At 35.4% G+C, this 19,690-nt stretch overlaps 3 protein-coding genes across 5 annotated transcripts; 1 reads left to right on the top strand and 2 right to left on the bottom strand.

The window, feature by feature from the left end:
- The first annotated feature begins 1,319 nt into the window (after window positions 1-1,319).
- Window positions 1,320-5,491, top strand: LOC133871971 (probable receptor-like protein kinase At1g80640). Its single transcript, XM_062309463.1, has 10 exons — window positions 1,320-1,766; window positions 2,050-2,223; window positions 2,407-2,657; window positions 2,806-2,938; window positions 3,061-3,124; window positions 3,215-3,311; window positions 3,436-3,538; window positions 4,336-4,454; window positions 4,570-4,659; window positions 4,962-5,491. Exons 1-10 carry the CDS (start codon window positions 1,598-1,600, stop codon window positions 5,121-5,123), a joined length of 1,362 nt encoding a protein of 453 aa, XP_062165447.1. The 5' UTR covers window positions 1,320-1,597; the 3' UTR covers window positions 5,124-5,491.
- A 2,196-nt stretch (window positions 5,492-7,687) lies between these two features.
- LOC133871162 (aspartate aminotransferase, chloroplastic) lies at window positions 7,688-12,057 on the bottom strand. Of its 3 annotated transcripts, none has more exons than XM_062308546.1 (12): window positions 11,930-12,057; window positions 11,771-11,842; window positions 11,434-11,505; window positions 10,841-11,035; window positions 10,568-10,606; window positions 10,392-10,481; window positions 10,168-10,276; window positions 9,976-10,085; window positions 9,513-9,656; window positions 9,158-9,324; window positions 8,492-8,756; window positions 7,688-8,009 (listed from the first exon to the last, which is right to left on the bottom strand). In XM_062308546.1, exons 2-12 carry the CDS (start codon window positions 11,840-11,842, stop codon window positions 7,878-7,880), a joined length of 1,395 nt encoding a protein of 464 aa, XP_062164530.1. In that variant the 5' UTR covers window positions 11,930-12,057; the 3' UTR covers window positions 7,688-7,877. The 3 variants fall into 3 exon arrangements, with proteins under 3 accessions (XP_062164530.1, XP_062164529.1, XP_062164531.1); XM_062308545.1 differs by having other exon boundaries at window positions 11,961-12,051; XM_062308547.1 differs by having other exon boundaries at window positions 11,975-12,011.
- A 3,967-nt stretch (window positions 12,058-16,024) lies between these two features.
- LOC133871273 (large ribosomal subunit protein eL39x) lies at window positions 16,025-16,763 on the bottom strand. Its single transcript, XM_062308680.1, has 3 exons — window positions 16,625-16,763; window positions 16,405-16,508; window positions 16,025-16,279 (listed from the first exon to the last, which is right to left on the bottom strand). The coding sequence occupies exons 1-3, from the start codon at window positions 16,625-16,627 to the stop codon at window positions 16,231-16,233; spliced, it is 156 nt and encodes a 51-aa protein (XP_062164664.1). The 5' UTR covers window positions 16,628-16,763; the 3' UTR covers window positions 16,025-16,230.
- Between the last annotated feature and the right edge of the window lie 2,927 nt (window positions 16,764-19,690).

The following is a 19,690-nucleotide window of genomic DNA, read 5'->3' as shown; positions in this document are numbered from 1 at the left end:
TTAACATTCTAAACTTTTCTTTATGCGTGTGGGCAAACTTTTTCTTAACACGATAGGCTTAATAATCTTCTAACAAAGACAATTATCACATGCAAATAAAATTTTGTTAGGGGCTCATAAAATAGTTTTTTCTTTTTTTCAGAAAAAAAAAAAGGAAAAAGGAAAAAGGAAAAAAAAAAAAAAAAAAAAAAAAAAAGGGTCTCTTTTGACCCTTTGGTACCGACATTGAAAATTATTTTCTGCTTTATAAAACCCAAAAAAATGTAAGTAAAGCTGGAAACATGTCTGATACGATATATTACATTTCCAAACATTGGTCCCACACTCCACAATTTATTGAAAATGATCATTTTCGTAATTATTATGAGTGCTTTTAAAGAAAATTTAAGTGCTTTAATAAATTGAAAACAAGGAAATGATGAATTACTAAATTCAGTCACTTTCATACTCTCAAATGAGAAAGCATTCATAATTCAATTTTTTTTTATCCATTTCCCTTTCATAAATCCAATTGCAACTATTTTTTTTTAACCAAATCAAACTGTAACTAATGGTAATGACTCTAAACCAACTTTTCGAATAATAATTAATGTTTTTTAAATGGTACCTTTTTTTTAATTGTTTTAATGTGACATGAAAGTAAAAGTAATTTTTAGTGTTTTAAATTATTTGTTAATATTTTTGTTTTGAAAAAGAAAAAGGAAAAGAAAAATAGAACAAAAAAAAAATGTTATCAAACAAAGCCATTGTGTTTTTCTTTTCCTTTGAAGAGTAATATGGACCATATGGTTGTTTCTTGAGAAAAGTTTTTTTTTTTTTTTTTTTAAAGATATTTTGTTTTTTTATTATTTCTTAAGTTGAAAACAATAATTTTTTTTTAAAAAAATAATTTTTATGTTTTCTAAAGAATATTTGTATATATCGTTTTCTATTTTTATAAATTTAAAAACTAAAAGGAGGCAATTCAATCAGTGCCACAAATGATTTGCACTTTCAACATATTCATTATTAAATACGTAAAATCTAAATATAAACTAAGAAATAAATCCTCCCTGTTCCACTTAAAATATAGATTCTTTCTCTCTCTTTTATGATCCTTTGAACAGAAAGAAGGATTCAACCAACCAAAACCTCTCCCAATGCTGTAGGCTGTAGGCTGTAGTGGATGCCTCTTCCAAGAGAGACGAGGACTAAAAGGGTGAGACTTTCCGCAGCTTTTTTGGGTATATTTTTATTGGTTCCTTTTTCATAACTGCCCACATGATTGTTGTGCACTCGTCCCTACTTCAATATAAATTAGCTTTTCTTTGCCTTTCCTTTGTCCCCTTTTGCCTCATGGGATTGTAGATGCTGAGAGAGAGAAGGCAGTTACAGAAGCAAAAAGAAAAGAACAAATTATTTTGAGAGAGAGAGAGAGAGAGAGAGAGGAATTTAAAAGGAGGAAAGTGAAGGCTCGGAGGATTCCAAAACATCCATACACTTTCTCTTCATAGGCTATTGTTGTCCCTTTACAAGCCACAAGGCCAGGCCTTTACATTTCTTTCTCTATCTTCATGTGTTCATCTTATTATAGGACACAGAAAAAACAAAACAAACAATGAAGCTTCTTCTAATCCTTGTTCTGCTGTTTCTTTTTCTCCATGAGTTACCCATTTGTTCTGGTTCCACACAACACCCTCTTGTTCCCTCCATATCAGCATCTGTTTCCTCACCAGCACTCTCACCCACTTCTCCAATTTCCACATCAATGGCTGCTTTCTCCCCAGGTACTGTAGTATTACTGTGTTCTTCATGGCCATTGATAGTAGTACTTGTTTTCAGATGGGTCATGGGTCAAATCGGTTCCAAATTCAAATTTCAAAAAGTAACTACCAAATTCAGTGTATTTAATGCTGTCACTTTGGGAATTTAGTGTAGTTGATTTTATCCATTTATGGTTAATATTAAACTTTTTGTCTGATGTAGATTTGTTTCCCTCTTTTGGGACTCCACAAAATCTGGTTTAATTGAGCTAAATTTTATTTTATACATATTCCTTATGCAAACCAGGAATTCAACTGGGACTCGAAGACGAAGAGGATCATATGGATGCACGCAAGAAAATGCTAATAGTACTAATTGTTGCTTGCACTGCTCTTGCTTTAGCCATTTTGTCATTGTTATGTTTCTGGATTTACCATAGGAAGTTCTCGCACAAATCCCACAGAAGTTCTCGGAGCAAAGGTACATCCTTTGGCAACAAAACCCAATTCTTTCTCTTTTTTTTTGTTTGTTTACCATTTGTGGGGTTTGGTAAATTTGCATCAATTATATCTGATATGGTCTGAGATTCTTCATATTATGCTCTGCTCTCTATAATGTTGTCTGAGATTCTTTGTTTTGTTTTGTTGGGTTTTGAATTTGAAGATGCTGAGAAAGGACTGGCTTTAGCACCATTTTTGAACAAATTCAGCTCCATAAAAACGGTTGGTAAGAAAGGATCTGTTCCATTGATTGACTATAAGCTACTAGAAAAGGCAACGGACAACTTTCGGGATAGTAACATCTTAGGCGTGGGTGGGTTTGGATGTGTTTACAAGGCTAAATTGGATGATAACCTGTATGTTGCTGTGAAGAAACTTAACTGTGAAAGTCAGGATGCCGAGTCAGAATTCGAGGTAATGCTTGTTTCCAATTCTAATCCTTGGTTTGGGTTTGCGATTTCAAAACACGCTGTTTAAAAATAGCGATTTGAAAACACGATTTTTAAAATTTTAGTATTATGACCTGATTGTTTTGGGCTTGAGTTGTCATTTGGATTTGCAGAATGAGGTCAATTTGTTAAGCAAAATTCAACATCCAAATATAATTTCCCTATTGGGTTCCAGCGTTTACGGCGAGACAAGGTTTATTGTTTACGAACTGATGCAAAATGGGTGTTTGGAAACTCAATTGCACGGTAAAAACACATTAATCTCATTCTTCTTCTCATTAAAAAACCTGGAAAATGGAAGGTAAAAAAAAAGGTGCAATTAAATAAAGCTAATATCTTTATTTTCCATATCTCTTGTTGATAAATAGGACCTTCTCATGGTTCAGCATTAACTTGGCATATGCGGATGAAAATTGCTCTTGATGCAGCAAGGTGAGCTTGTTTACCCTGTTTTTTAATCATTTTTGTTGATGGGGGGGCACTTGATTCTTGAATGTTAATATATTGGAACGTTTTGACCAGAGGATTAGAATATATGCATGAGCACTGCAGCCCGGCAGTGATTCATAGAGATCTGAAATCATCTAATATACTTTTGGACTCCAACTTCAATGCTAAGGTAAAATATGTTTAGGAAAATCATGGAAGTCTCTGAGTTCCTTTATAAAATTCCTGAAATTGTCTTATTGTATTGCCACTATGCATTTATATTATCTTCCGTGCAACTCTCTCTGTGGAATCAGCTCTCGGATTTTGGTCTTGCTGTAACTGATGGGACCCAAAACAAGAACAACATCAAGCTTTCAGGCACTTTGGGCTATGTAGCCCCAGAGTATCTTCTAGATGGTATGCCAACTAAAATTGTAATAATTGCTCACTGCTCTGCTATGTCTATAAATATATAAACTTTCTTTTCCCCCAAACTAAACGTAATGATTATTCTTTTGGACCTCTGACAACTTCAATAATGTTAAGAGACGGTGTCGAGTTTGATGCACATTTAAAATCAGTGTATCTTTAAATTAAGCATCTCAAGCACGTGCACATGTACTAGCACTGTAGGGCCTCTAGATCAATAATGTTGTGAGTTTCATTGATCTCCATAACCAATTATGCCTACAGTTGACTTGGTGTGGATGTCAATATTTAGTTTTCATTTCAGGTTCTAGTTTGAATCGAGAGATTTCAAAATTTCAAATCTTTATTTAAGTTTGATTGAAATTGAGGGTGGGACACATTATGTAAGTGGAACTTATTCTTGGGGCAAAGTCGTACCCGTGTAGTTGGAGGATGGATAGAGATCCTCACTTCAGGCTCTCTCACAGCAATCCGGACAGAAAATTGCTGGGAATCCGGATCTAATGAGGATTGGTAACAGCTATCCGAGGGTATGTGCCAACTTTTGAAAACAAAATAAGAAATAGTAACATGAAAAAAAAAAAAAAAAAAAAAAGAAGAAGAAGAAGAAGAAGTTGGCAGGATAGAAAAATATAGATAACGGATCTTTGTGTTCGAAATGGTTACTCACTGGCATATGGATTTTCTAGGCCATGCTATTGACAACATTTTAAACATCTCTAAAAAAGCTGTTGTTCTTGCATTTTAGTCTTCTTGTATGAAAACCAGTATTTCCAATTTTCCAGGTAAATTGACGGATAAGAGTGATGTCTATGCTTTTGGAGTTGTGCTTTTGGAGCTTCTATTAGGAAGAAGGCCTGTGGAAAAACTGGCACCAGCTCAGTGCCAATCTATTGTCACATGGGTATTTATGCTTTACTCTTAAACCCCCATCCAGTCAAACTTATTTGGTGGGTGTCCCAATAAAAAATTGGAATTTGAATCTCCGAACTTAATGCTATAGCCCTTTATGGATGCAGGCCATGCCCCAGCTCACAGACAGATCTAAACTCCCAAACATCGTGGATCCTGTAGTAAAAGATACAATGGATCTTAAGCATTTATACCAGGTTTGTAAAATGATAATACTTACCTTATTAGGGTTTGCAACTTCGGGATCAGAATCCCTTACAACTCGGTTAGGGGATTGTGAGAGGCCTCCGATGGAGCTTACTTATCCGAGCAGGTGCTCGGGCTACTCGGGCAGGAAGGCTACATCGGAGGACTCTCCCAGCCCCCTACCCAATTGCAAGGAGATTGTAGGGATTCCGATCCCGCAACTTCGATGCTTCAAATCAATAGCTGACTGAGCATATCAAACTTTTGGGTTCATCTTGTTTCACAGAATTTAAATCTTGACATGTTTGTGTAGGTTGCTGCTGTAGCTGTGCTATGTGTGCAACCAGAACCAAGCTACCGCCCACTTATAACAGATGTCTTGCACTCTCTCATTCCTCTTGTTCCCGTGGAGCTTGGAGGCACACTAAGAGTTGCACAAGTAACACCACCTGAAGGCCCCCCAGCTAATCATTGATAGAGGATTAGAGATACCCAGCAATCTTGTTGCTTGGATTGCAAAAAAAAATTAAATTACTGGGGATCCGGATCCCTGATAGAGAACAACCATATGTTTTGTGATGCGGTATTACTGGGGTTCTCCTTCCAGTTAGATTGCTCGGCCTACATGAGTGCTTGATGGTTTTGTTAGAGAACTAAAAGCTTTGGTTAGATGGTGAAAGGAAGTTGGTGTGGTTGGAGTAGAAGAGTATTGGATTGTTTCTTACCTTTGTAATTTGTAAATGAAGCAGTTTAGTTCTTGAGTTTCTGAAAATTACTTGTGCATACGAGCGCATCCAGAGAACATTGAATTATTCAGCTGATACGATTTTTATTTATTATTTATTTTTCTTAATTTTTAATTGAAAAAAGTACATATAATCTTCTTAAACTATCACCTCATTGTCAATATCTCTCTAAACTATTAATTGTGTCAATGTCTCCTAAACTATAAAAAAAAATGCCAATATCCCCCTAATGATAAAAATACCTTTCATAGAATTATTAAATAAAATAAAAACTAAAAAAATTTAAAATAACAAAAATTTATACAAAAAAAAAAACTAGTTTTTCTTTTTTCTTTTTAAATTGTTTTTATAATTTTCAGTTTTTTTTCGTTTTTTTTTTTTTAAAAAAAAAAAAAACTTTCTTTTTATTTTTTTTTAATTTAATAAAAAACTGGTTCTTTTTCAGTTAATTTAATTTAATTTAATTTAATCTTTCTTTTTCGTTTTTTTAATTTTTTTTTCGTTTTTTCTTTAATTTTTTTTTAAAAAAATAACTTTTCTAGTTTTTTTTTTTTTTTTTTTTTTTTTTTTTTCGAATTTATAAGGACATTTTTGTCTTATTTAAACAATTTAGGGTCATTTTTATTTTTTCGAATTTATAAGGACATTTTTATCTTTTTGATAGTTTGAGGAGGACATTAACACAATTGATAGTTTAAGAAAAACATTGACAATTAAGTGGTAATTTGAGGGGGATATGTGTACTTTTTCATTTTCAATTTCTTTTATATCCTTTTTCTAGTGTATACATTAGCAAAATTTACCAGGGGAATTGCCTCTGGAGATCCATTTGTCTTTCGGCAAGAATGTTGAAATCCGTCTCTGTTCCTTCAAGTTATCTTGGCAAAAGGCTCCAAAAAAAAAAAAACAAACATGGGCTTAATTGCTAATTTGCTACATCAAAATTTGCCTTCAGAGAATCGGCAGGCGGAGGGAGCCAATGCTGAGGGGAAAGGTGGGACACTTTCCATGCTTGCAAGTGAGCCTTGATTAAGGAAGGCTTTTAAATTGGAAGTGAGTGGTCCAACCACCCCCTCATCCTCTTGAGGGGATGCTTTTTGGCCACCCCTTTTAAGATTTTTTTGGTTTTTTGTTTTTTTCTTGCTTTTTAATGCTTATATGGCTTAGTCCACATGAACGCCAAGATTGAAGGAATTCGAATTCAATACAACCGCCCCCCCCCCCCCCCCCCCCCCCCCCCCCCCAAAAAAAAAAAAGGAAGAAGATGAAGAAAGAAGAGGAACGAACTGTCTTTACGAATCCTCAATTGTTTCTTTCATTCTTGCCTCCTTGCACATCAGCCCTTCAAAGGACAGTAACCTCATTGCATGTAACAAAGAAAAACGTGTGAATGCACGAAAATAAAAAAGAAGTTTCATGGAGGCATGGAGCAACTTAAATTTGTGTCGTAAGCATGGGTACAAAATAGCACATAGCATCGGGCTATCGGCTGTGACGCTTGAATTGTACAATCCAAAAGTGCTACACTTTCTAATTTCTTTTTCTCTAAAAATTGGTTTCCAAGTAATGGTGACACATTTTTCAAAATAATAGATCTTATCACACATCACTTGAAAACTAACTTTTGGGAAAAAAAAAATTAAAAATTAAAAATTAAAAATGTAGCATTTTTGGAATCTAAAATATGGGACATTAGCCCGCACCCCAAAGGCTGTTTCAACATGAGGCCTGCCGAGCTCAAAGCTTTCCTTTAGGTTTGTTTGATAAAAAATTTCCTTTTTCCTTCTATTTTTTCTTTTCAAAACAAAAATATTAACAAAAAAACTCAAAACACATAACATTCAAAATTACTTTCACTTTTACGACACATCATAATACCTTTTTATACAAAAATAAATAAATAAATAACGCCATCTAACCTAATCTATTAAACTAATACATGTTCTTAGAGCAGGTGATTCTCACGTGCATTTTTAAAAATACATGTTAGAATCACACTCTATTAAACAATACACATAAGAATAATATACTCTAAAATCATTTCAATTTAATATACTGAATTAGACCTCCAACCAGCTTGAAGGAAACTTTGTCCTAATTCTAGGGCTTTATGCAACACCAGTCATCACCAACCAAGTGAGTCTTCCTGTGCTGAAACCCCAAGCCTGGCTAGTAGCCCAAATGAGCCCAACCAAGCCTATAAGTCTAAATCAAGACTTTGAACTGGGCTGCATTTAACAACAGCCACACCGTAATGCTTATAAGCAATGTTATACAGATGAGAATTCAAAAATTTCAACTTAACTTCCTCTAACATATCGGCCTCAATTTGAACTTCAGATGCAACAATTTTCCGATGGCCAAAAAGCATATACATTATTACAAAATGATCGACAGTCCATATTTCAGTAACTAGGTTGAATATTACTCACAAAAATTTTAGAGTAATGCTTCTAATATAATACGTAGCTCAGCATCCCGTTTCAACTGACATTGTGGAACGAATCAATGATGGCATCCGCAAGATACTCGCACTTGGCTAAAGATAATCCAGCCAAGGATATCCTTCCATCCTTTGTCATGTACACACGCCATTTATTCGTCATATTCTCAGTCTGATCAGACAAGAAGATATAACATTATAAATCCAAGAATTGGAGCTGTAACCTATTCGAGATATATGTGCAGACCAATGGACCACAGTCAAGAACTCAAAAAATTATGAGTTGATGTGAAAACATTCATGATAAACACGGAAGTTGTGCTCAAATGGAGATACAACAGAAGCATGTGGTGGAAAGGAAAAATCCAAAAAACAAAAAAGTCAATTGAACCTGTGTAGGGAGAGGCAATGCAAATAAAGAAGAAGATAAAAAGGCATATCCATCAGTTGGGAAATATCCACAAATAATATAAGATTTAGACTAGATATCAGAAAAGTTGACTACAATTCAGCCACTTGAGCAAGATAAGAAATGCTAGCGTGTCAAAATGGGACAGATGAGTCACTATAGTTCAAAAATAAGATCTGGGAAACAAGAAGTTTTATGAGAACAAAGTTTGTATGCTTTCGTAGAAGTTGAGAAGAGACAATTACCTGAGCTTTGTTCAGGCCTGTGAACGAGAACATGCCGATCTGCTTAAGTACAAACGACCAATCCTTCCCACTCTTATCTTTTGCAGAGAGGTTATCATATAGTTTCTGTCTCACGTTCTTTATCCTTCCAGCCATCATTTCCATTTCTGCTTTCCATTCATTGAAGAGAGATGCGTCCCCAACAACATTGGCCACAATCTTGGCCCCGTGAATAGGAGGATTAGAGTACATTGGTCGAGCAAGCCTTTTGAGTTGGCTCTTCACCCTGGAAATATATAGAAATATACCCATTAATCAGTCTTAGAAATCATCTGGAGACATTCATTGTGACTTTTAGGCATGCTTAATCTATAGGAGCGAGGAGTGGACGTATTGTTGAAACGGTAAGTTTATTTAAATCAACTATTTAAAGAACACACTAGGCAGAACCCTATGATGTGAAAGACAGAGCTCCCTATCAGTTATTGGTGTGGGGTTGGCTAGGAGTCAAGATTTTAAACACAGATATCACATATCCCAAAGGAGATACATAGGTAACACAGGCTAGAATTCATAGATATGTCCAGCATGAATGTGCAGTAATGTTTATCTTATCATGCACATATTTTGTGGGATTCGAATTTAAGTCCAAAAATAATTAATTATAGGATATTTGGTTCAACGTACCTTGCTGCCGCATCTGCTGATGAGCAGACAACATTGATTGCGCCAATTCTTTCAGCATAAAGACCCAGATTTTTACTGTATGACTGGGCAACAAGAATCTCCATACCACGTGCAGCAAATAATCTCACAGATGCTGCATCTCCATCAAGGCTTCCACTAGCAAATCCCTAAGCATTGATAAGTTCAGAGTAAAACAAACTATGCAGAAAGTTCTATACTTCACACAAATTTCTACATGATGCTATGGATTACAAACCTTCTAATATATCACTGAAATTTTGAAAATTTTCTAGCCAAAAATTCCAGCATCAAAATTTCCAATTTAGCACGATATAAACCAACCCTGCAATCATACCTGATAAGCAACATCAAAAAATGGTATCTGGTTCTTCTCTTGAATGACGTCAGCAATTTTTTCCCACTGTTCAGGGGTTGGATCAATGCCAGTTGGGTTGTGGGCACAGCCATGAAGTAACACAAAAGATCCTTCAGGGGCAGCCTGAAAACAGATCAAACAAATTATTGATAAATTGTTTTAGAGAAGTAAAGGTTAGGCTGGAATTGAGAATTACATGGAAAGCAAAACACAGGTACAAAGTTTTACTAGTCTAAGATGTCCAAAATTACTAAATAATTTTGCATGTAACACTTGTCTGTGATTCTCGGATCATTTGAAAAATTACAAAATACTAGCCATTTCAGCTGAAAGTTCTCATAGCTAACATTTAATTGAAACACGGATGTTATAATGAAAGCTGCTAACAGCTTAATTGGTCAAAGGAAACCCCTAAAAATCACAACCATGCCAAAATTGGAACCTTTATGTCAGCTAGCATCCCCTCAAAGTCCAAACCAACTGTTTTTGGATCATAGTATCGGTATTCAGACCACGGAACTCTAGCATCGTTGAAAATATTCTTGTGATTACCTGCAAGACAATTTTATTAGCCATGAAAATTCAGTACCCTTGAGACAATCACATACAAGTTCAAGCGAATGGCCATACACACCCCAAGTTGGAGATGAGATCAGAACTTTTGCCCCAGGAAAATATCGTTCAATCAGAGCTGCAGCAAGTCGAAGAGAACCAGTTCCTGAAAGACCTTGAACAGTAGCAACCTGAAAAAGAAAAATGTGAGTTTTTTTTTTTTTTTTTTCTTTATATAATATAAAAACCAAGAGAAAATATCATATTAAATTTGAAAAGATTCAGTAGCATCGAATTCTGACATACTCTTTGTTGCTTTATTATGGGGTTGTCTGCCCCAAATAATAACTCAGCAGTCACCTTATTGAATGCAGCCAAACCTTCTATTGGGAGATACTACACATTATCATCAAATTATAGTAAGAGTCTACATTGAGAATAATGACTCCAGGTCACCCATACATTTGAGAAAACATTGATACCTCTTTGTTTTCTCCTCTTTCCACCATAAGATTCTCTGCCTGGAAAAAAAAAAAAAAAAAGTTTCAATATGATTAATTGTAACTCAATTCACTCCTCCAAAAACTAGTACTCAGTTTCTGAGAAAAAAATTTAAAAAAAAAAAAAAAAAAAAAAAAAAAAAAAAAACCAAAGTATATTTCTGACACTAAAATTCTGTCCACAGAGAACACACACAAAACAAAAAGAGATTCATTTATGAAATATTTCCCAATAGATGAGGGAAAAAGCCTGACCTTCTTGACAACATTCAGCACATAAGGTTGTAGCTCTTCTGTTCGATAGGCCCCAACTCCAAGGTTGAGCTTATTTTCATGTGTGTCTGCTTTAAAAGCTTCAGAAACTCCCAGAATCGGATCAGGAGGAGCCATTGTGACACCCTCAAAAAGAGAAACATTAACCGCAGCAACCATAGATATCCGACTAAAAGACTGCATATCAGAAACAACCGAAACTCAAATCTAACAACCAAACATAGATAAAGTGAAAGCAATGATACAAAAACAAAATGAATAAACAACAAATAAGCAACCAGCACCAATACAAGAGAGTAACAGATCAACTTGACATTAAACTAGACAGAAAAATAGAAAAAATTAAATCCAATCTAAACACCTTAAAATATATATATATTTTTTAAAGCAAATGTTGTAACAGACTTCGACCACCGTATGTAACTATCAGCATAGATGATCAGACATGACACAAAGCTCAAATCGTCACAACAGGTTAGCATTAATATTAAAGAAAGACCGTACAGACCATAATTGGAACGAAAGTGCTAATTAATCCACGTTTACATAGCCAGAGAAGGCCACGGCATACATACCTTTGTGTTAATAAAGAGATTGCATTTGTCCTTGTTGAAGCTCAAGCTAGCACTTCCAAGCTTCGACTTTACCTGTTCAAATTACAACAGAATATGTCAGTGATTCACACGATAACAACCCTGTTTGGTTGCCGAGAAAACATGAGAACAATAAAAAAGGAACAGAAGAAAAATTTCGGCCGTTCCGGATCCTAAAATATGAAAAAAGATTTGGAAATCATAACTACAATTCGTTCTATTTTCCTGCATTTTCTCGGCAAACAAACAGGAACCTACGCTTCAAAATAACACAAAACGTAATTGAAAGTGAAATCACAGAAATGAAAACTAGCAGTACCTTGAGATTCTCATGAGCCGAAAGAGACGCAGATGGGCAGGCTGAAGCTACAGAAAGCATCGCCGAAGCCATCTGAATCAACAACAAAAAACGATAAGACCGATATAGAATCTGAGAGTCACTAAAATCGCAAAAATCAAACAGTTTAACGAAAATTACATCAAATTTGAAAAGTAGAGATGAGAAGTACACTCAGAATTATACGTCGATTAATAAGCGAAAATTGAATGTGAAACCGTTGAATTTTAGTTAACAACTCAATCTCAGAAAGAGAGAGAGAGAGAGAGAGAGAGAGAGAGAGAGAGCGATGGGTACGAAGTGGAAGCCCGAAGTGTATTATATTCCTTGCTTCCCTGGTTTAAATCGACGCCGATGTATTTGTTTGTAATTTTTCTATGCCTACAAGGGTAAGATAGTCATTCTGAATCTTAAAAGTTGTGCTCGGCGTTCGTTTCGCGCCACGTGGTGGTGCTGTTCTGGATAAAAAGAAATTGATTCTGATCATGAGATGGGACCAACCTCTCTATAATTCTCCGATTATTTTACTCATAGATTTCTTCCATAAATAAATAAATGACGAGGATGTTGCTGTATAATCATGAATAAATATGGTAAAATTATAATTAATTTAATTTGAAAATAATAAATAATAACACCAAAACCTAAAAAATAAAATCATTTTTGAGAAGCATCTCACGTTAAAAGGGTAACACCATATAATTAAGAGTGCACATTCTCTTTTAATTATCATACTGACTTAAGCATTGGAGGTTCTCTCGATCTCTTACGGGTTAGCAGATTTCAGTGACATTTTTTCTCTATTTTGCAAAAGTCCCGTTGCTATTCCGACCGTTCAAAAACATGCTTCAACAATATTGAATGTTATTTTTTAAGGTTAAGGTTAATTTGTAAGTTGTTAAATAATAATATTTAACGAAACAGACACTATGAATTAAAATCTTAAAATGTTAAAAATAATAAATCATTTATTGTAATAGTCATCATTTCCCTTCTTATCTTTCTTTATGTTTATTTCAAAAACAAAAAATAGACACCATGAGGCATGAATGACAGCCTATTTCAAACATGAACGCCCAAAAAAAAAAAAAAAAGAAGGTAAAGAGTTGTCAAGATTGAAACATCTTATTGTTATGAACTGTGAAAGTCAAGAGAATTGGCTACCAATAGAGATTGATGAATAAAGAAGAAAACCTGGGCATTAATTACCGCAAGTTAATTTGGGTAATTTTTTTTTTAAAGAAGATTTCATTAAAAGAGAATGAGACATACAATCAACTAGCAGGCAAAAAGGCCCACATCAAAGAGAAATGTGAATATTTGTCACTACATATGGGAAAAGAGGGATAAGAGAAAAATAAGTGGGAATGTAACCAAAGTGAACTCTAGCCACAACCTAATAAGCCACATGATGGACACAGAAGTTTACACTTATGTGAACTCTAGATGAATTTTACATGAATTCTTTTACGTTAATTTGGGTAGTTAAGGTAAAAGAATTCATATAAAATTCATCTGTACAAATAAAATTTAGACTGTCCTGTGTAGACAAATAGGTTTCATATTGACTCTCTCACATTAGCTATCAAGCAATTTGAACAACTAATTGTTGTGAATCCCATTTATATCATGTACTAATAATTCAACTCATAACCTTATATTTTTAGAGTAATGCAAGAAACTATTTTTACCTGACAACTATTTTACAATGTTGACATGACAATCCAACCAATTTTTCGATCAGTAATTGTTAAAAGAATAAATAAGAATCTAAAAGTAAGTTGAGACCGACACTTAAAATATTTTTTTGATAAAAAAAAGAAAAAGAAAAAAAAGAAGTAATATATTGCATTAATCTTTCTTAATTCATTGGATCTCAATTAACCATAATAAAGGCAGAGGTAATAAAATATAAATCATTTAATTCAAAAATGATGATGAATACCTCTTTTGGTACATAAGTCAACAAGCCTCCAATATTTTTTATTTTCTTTTCTTTTATTTTCTTTTAAGATCTATGACCCAAAATTTGCAAGCAAATCTCTAGCCTTTATTCCCTGTCAGTATGATATGAAGCCCAATTCCCACATATTTCAAACTTGGGAGTTAGAAATGTCCTAAAATTTTGTTCCGAGCAAATAAAGCCATCCTAATCCTATTCTTTGTCCCTGTCAACAGGTTACAAAGCACAAAGAAGATCGGTGTCTCAGCACAAAAAAAAAAGGTGATTTTCTCGATTGGTTAGTTAAACCTTAATACGAAAAGGCATGAGCTAATTCAATTTAATTGGGCATGCAAACAAGCACCAATAGATTATAAAGAGAAAAGACATCAATAATTTTTTATTTTATTTTTCCTTTTGAGACACATTCCTGTCGAGTAAATCTAAGATACACGACCCCGCTCACAAAAATTGTATATCAAGTAATTGAAAAGACTTGAACAGCCAACCAGGTTACAAAGCACAAAGAAGATCGGTGTCTCACCATGAAAAATGTGACTTTCTCGAAAAAGATGTTTTGGTTAATTAAACCTTAATACGAAAAGGCATGAGCTAATTCAATTTAATTGGGCATGTAAACAAGCACTGGTCAATTATAAAGAGGAAAGACATCAATAATTATTATTATTATTATTTTCTTTTGAGACCCATCACTGTCGAGTAAAACTCAACCTCACTCGCAAAAACCATGTATCAGATTATTGAAGAGACTCAAACAGCCAACCTCATGATATTACACTAAACAAGCAACCATCTGAACTAACCCTCTCGGGCAAATAAGTTTCAATTTTAAGTAGCCAATGGTCGTCTAGACACTGCACATATGAGTGGCAGTAATCAATTCAGAGGCACCACAATGAGGGTTTCAGGTGGGAGTGCCATCAACATGTGTCTTAAGAGGAACGTATAAAAGAGACCAACGGATATAGAGACCATAAAAAGGATAATCATCAAGTAAACATGGAACTCCACACTTATTTGATGCTTCAGGAAGATAGAAACTATGATATAAACCAAATGGCATGACAAAAGCACAGATCACAAGTAGCATTTAGAAATTTATATTAGCAAAGAATCCAGAAAACTCTTACAGATTAGCAATAGCTCATCACCTTAGATCTTTACTACACTTTTAAATTGAAAAGTACATCCAACTGCTTGAAGTCTCACTGACCAGTAACAACACTTTTAGTTTTATTATCAATAGATAGTTTAAAATTTTAAATGATAACAAAACATCATACTAGTGCTCACTGCTCAGGAGAAAAATCTTACGTCAGCATAAAAAAGTCAAATCAGAGTATGAAACCCCTAAAAAGAAACTGTTGCACATCACCAGCCGGGGGTCAGATGACTCGGATCAAGAGATAAGGCACACATTCTGTTCTGTTATCAAATTTAGATTGAAAGAAACAACAAAATGCAGAAAGGAGCAAAAAACAAAACAAATGGGATATAAATTAAGGACATCCAATATATCTGAAGGAATGCATTCTAAATCTATACGGAGTTTATGGGGACTAAGGTTGCAATTGGGATCTCAACCTCAATCCAATATGGTTTGAGATGGCGTTGAATTTCAGCATACTTTTCAATATACAAAGTCTAATTTTAGTAATTTGCGCATAATGAACCTTTTCCTTGGGAACTTTATGGTAAATGTTACTTACCCCCACCCCCTTCCAAAAAAAGACTCAACAAAATAAAAGCCCTAGAAATTGTTTGTCAAATTGAAGTAGTGTCTATTTTGATGTGTGATAAAGTGCCAAATCAAATAATTGTTTATCATAGCATGATGATATACAATTAATAGATAAAGAAGTACAAACCATAACATTGTGATCGAGTGAGCAAAGCAAAGAAACAAGCACATAATTTTAACATTGAATCAAAAGATAACGAAACCATAATATCCCATAAACATACAAAATGAAATTTCAAAAGCAGCTCTTACAAGTTGCTTGAGAAGCTGAAGCTCAAAGAAATACAGACTTTTATGCTCTTCTGCATCAATAATTTGCATTGCTAAACCACTACTCTCAAATCTCAATCCAAGAAAGCTAAAAATGTGAAAAAGGTGAAAAGCCAAAAAGCTACAGAACAAGCAATGTTCAGAACAGAAACATAATTAACTACTTTGCATGGAAAGAAGTATAACCCATTAACTAAAATTAATCAGGTGATACGCTATAGCAATTGGAAACATTTCGCTCTGTATCATTATATAGAATAAATTGTGACGAAACCAAGATTAACCCATCAATTCAGATTCCACAAATCAGTAAATAAAAATTGAAACATGTCAGGGGAAGTACTCTTGTGCGTTCCTTACAACAGGGTTCTTAAAAGAAATACAATACATCAAGCTCCGAAATATATAAACTCCTAACACTGATTCAAAATAAGATAATGATGCAAAGGTATAGAGCAACCAAACATCTCAGAATCCGAGCTTGGTGCGACGCCAGTGCCTGCGCTTCGCGTTGTACCTGGAAGAAAACATAACGATAGGAACCGTTAGCATTTCAAAGAGACTCAAAGAGAACACTTAAAATTATACAAAAGATTACAAAAAAAAAAAAAAAAGAGTTGGGAGGTGAAGTGGGTAATAGACCTGATCGTGTTGTCGGTCCTCATCCGAATCCAGTGGGGTATCGGCCTGTTCTGACGCATCTTCTTCGCCAGCTTTTTCTTTATCATAAAGGTCTTGTGGGAAGGCTGCGCATATGTACATATTCATCCAAACCCATATCAAGAACTCACTCAGTTTTCAACAAAATTCACTAACAAATGAGAGAGAGAGAGAGAGAGAGAGAGAGAGAGAGAGAGAGTACCATCTTCGCTGTTCGAGGTCGCCGCTGCAAATGCTTGGGGAGGGAGGAAGTGAGCGAAAACCCTAGTACAAAGCGAAACCCTAGAGTTGGGCCTTTTATATCAGATACAACTCTGGCCCAAGACTATCTTCTAGGTCGGTTGGGCAATATTTCACTTGGGCCTATCCTAATGTTGCTAGTTGTTTTCCACAGAACAATTTTTTATTTTTTTTATTTTTTTTATTTCTGAGGAGCGATTGTTTTACAGCTATCATATTCTTTCATTTCTATTTTTGAATAAATAAATAAATTATTTCTCCAAGACTTTAGTGTACCCAAAAAAAAATAAAAATGATGAATAATAAAAAAAAAAATTCCATGTCAAGTAAAAATCAGCATGAAGAAGCACAAAAAATGACTTTGACCCCGTTTACTATCCCCCTTTCCCCTCCCCACCCCACCCCCCTTTCCCCATTTTTTTTACTGTTCATGTCATTACGAAACTGACGAACGTTTGAAATGTCTGGCTTCTTGAATAAGCCAATGCAATGCATTTTCCTATTTTACCAATTTTTTACTGTTCATGTCAATCACTTGCGAAAAACTTCCTGCATCTTCACTGCTCTCTGTGTTTTGTAATTTTCTTCCAACCTTTTTTTATCTCCTCATTCACTTCCCTCAACCTCTAAACTGAACCCACACCAATAGCCCAAAAAGCAACCGAAGAGATTCGGTTGTGGATTTTCTTCAACTCTAAAAAATCGAAGTTCCATCTTTTTGGGCGTTGAATAGTCTAGGCTGTTGTACCGTAGAGGGAGAGTGAGAGAGAGAGAGAGGGTTGCTTTTTGGGCTGGGTTCAGAGGGAAGTGAAAGGGGAGAGAGAGAGAGAGAGAGAGAGAGAGAGAGAGAGAAGTGAATGAAATGCAGAGAGAGAAAGAGAGAGGAGGAAAAAGGTTGAACTGCCGAGAAATATCAGAGGGGGAAAAAGTTTCGTCACTGTTGCAGAAGGGTAAAATAGGAAATGAAATGTATTGAAGAAGTCAAGATTTTCAAAAGTAAAATTTTCGTACTGAGGCTGAACAGTACGGAAGGGGGAAGGGGGGGAGGGGGTTTAGTGAACGGGGCCCACTTTACGAAAATGAAGTGGAGACTATCTTTTAGATCAGAATTAGTTGTAATTTTCTGTTTGAATTGTAGTCTATCAGATTAGGAAAAAATACATTTTACCCCCCTAATGTATCCACCTATTGGCAATTTGACGCCCAATGTTAAATTTTTGGTAGATGACCCCCCTGACATTTACCACTTGTTCCACATTAGACCTTCCGTCCACTTAGTCCGTCTAAAGAGACAGAAATGTGCACATGACCTTTTAAAGAACAAAGTTCCAAAAATACCCCAATCAAAACGGTGAGTTTGGCCACATAATTCCAAAAATCTAAAACACACCGTCTCATTTAATATATATACAGAACCTTCTTCTCCATCGCCTCGCTTCGCAAGCTCCTCGACGTGTTGGAACAGAGGCTGATCGGAGATGGGCAGGTCCGGCTAGCCAAAAAGGCCTTGAATTCTCTGATATTGATGCTTGAGGACAAAGAGGGTAGCACCCACAAGACCGCGAAGCGAACTTGGTCGTTTAGTTTGCGAGGTGCGCCGTCGAACAAAGATCGATCCACCTTTGGGAATTTTCGGTCCTTGTCATGGACCATGTTGAAGGGGTGGTCGGTGGCATGCTTTGCAAAGGCATATTTCTAATATATCCCTTTTGCTCATAGTTTTCAACCAGGCCTATAAATATTCCAAGACAGTGCACGCTTTACATGCACAACACTGTGCATGTATGGAACAAGAGATGAAGCCAAACTTGGACACGTCGTTGGAGCTAGTGGCCTGGAGATAAGATGTTCATCCGAAGTGTGACACGTTGCTGGAGCAAGTGGAGTGTCAAGAGTTTGAGAAGATCAAGCTTTTGGGCGAGCTGTAGTTTGAGAAGATCAATCTCTTATCCCTACTTGGACTGAACGGTGGGTTTTGGAAGGAGACTGCCACTGCAAAGGCTTGTTTCTCTATGAACTTCTTTTCTTTGCAGAGGCCGCGCTTGGTAGAAACTTTATGACCTTCTTTTCTTTGGTTTGGCTTATTTTTCCACTGTACATAAAAGACTATAAGATATTGCTCAATTTCTTCCTCAATGATCAATCCTCTATGTATACGAGAAAACAAACTCTTCCATTAATAAGGGTCTTACAATCAGCTATGATGTGTTTGCCTTTCATGCTTAGTTGCTAGAAGTGGTATGTAGTAAAAGACTGGTGGGTCCTAAAGCATTGCCTGGGAAGCTAAGAAATGGTCCCCTGTTTGCACACTATAAAACAGGGGAGAACAAAGGGTTCTCTAGCTCCCTTATCCTACGTGATTCCTTAGTTTAAGTTTTACGTACTGCTAGTCTACAACATTCCGCAACATGAGCATAAGAAAATAAAGATTGAGAAGAAGGAAATGTATCTATAATCTGTGTGTGAAGGAAGGGAAACTTGAATGGGCTTGTAGAACTGAGGAAACAGCATGCAAATGTACATTCTAAACTAATGATAATATTGCCACTGAGAATTTAGATGTCTGAAACTGTAAGAAAATAATGGCTATGGTTGAATTTAGATGTCCAGAGATCTCATGGGTGCGTGCGTTGAGAGACTTTGAAGCTTTCTACATTTTGGTCTGCTTGTTTCGAAACTAGATTTTATAATAAATTTCTCTTTGGTTATTTCAGTAGCCACTAGAAAATAGTGCAAGTTTGGCCAATTCTGGATATTGCAACAAATGGAAATTAGCCATTTATGAGTATTTCTTCGTTAGCGGGATGTGCATGAAGTTGTACGAAACAGAGTTGGCTAGAGAGCTTGAAAAGGTGATGGGCGAAATAGAGTTGGACATGCTATTTGGCCCAGAGCAAGCACTTCCTCCACCATGCTCCCACGTTAATGTCTAAGAGACTATGCTCTCTAGAGTTTTATATGATTAGTACTAACTTTGTATTCAAGACATTCAGTTTAAAGAATAATTCATTATTGTATTCCTTTCATT

This window comes from Alnus glutinosa, chromosome 6, assembly GCF_958979055.1.
Source record: "Alnus glutinosa chromosome 6, dhAlnGlut1.1, whole genome shotgun sequence".
NCBI lineage: Eukaryota > Viridiplantae > Streptophyta > Magnoliopsida > Fagales > Betulaceae > Alnus > Alnus glutinosa.
The sequence above is the reverse complement of the archived record's forward strand: the minus strand, read 5'-3'. Positions and strand labels throughout refer to the sequence as shown.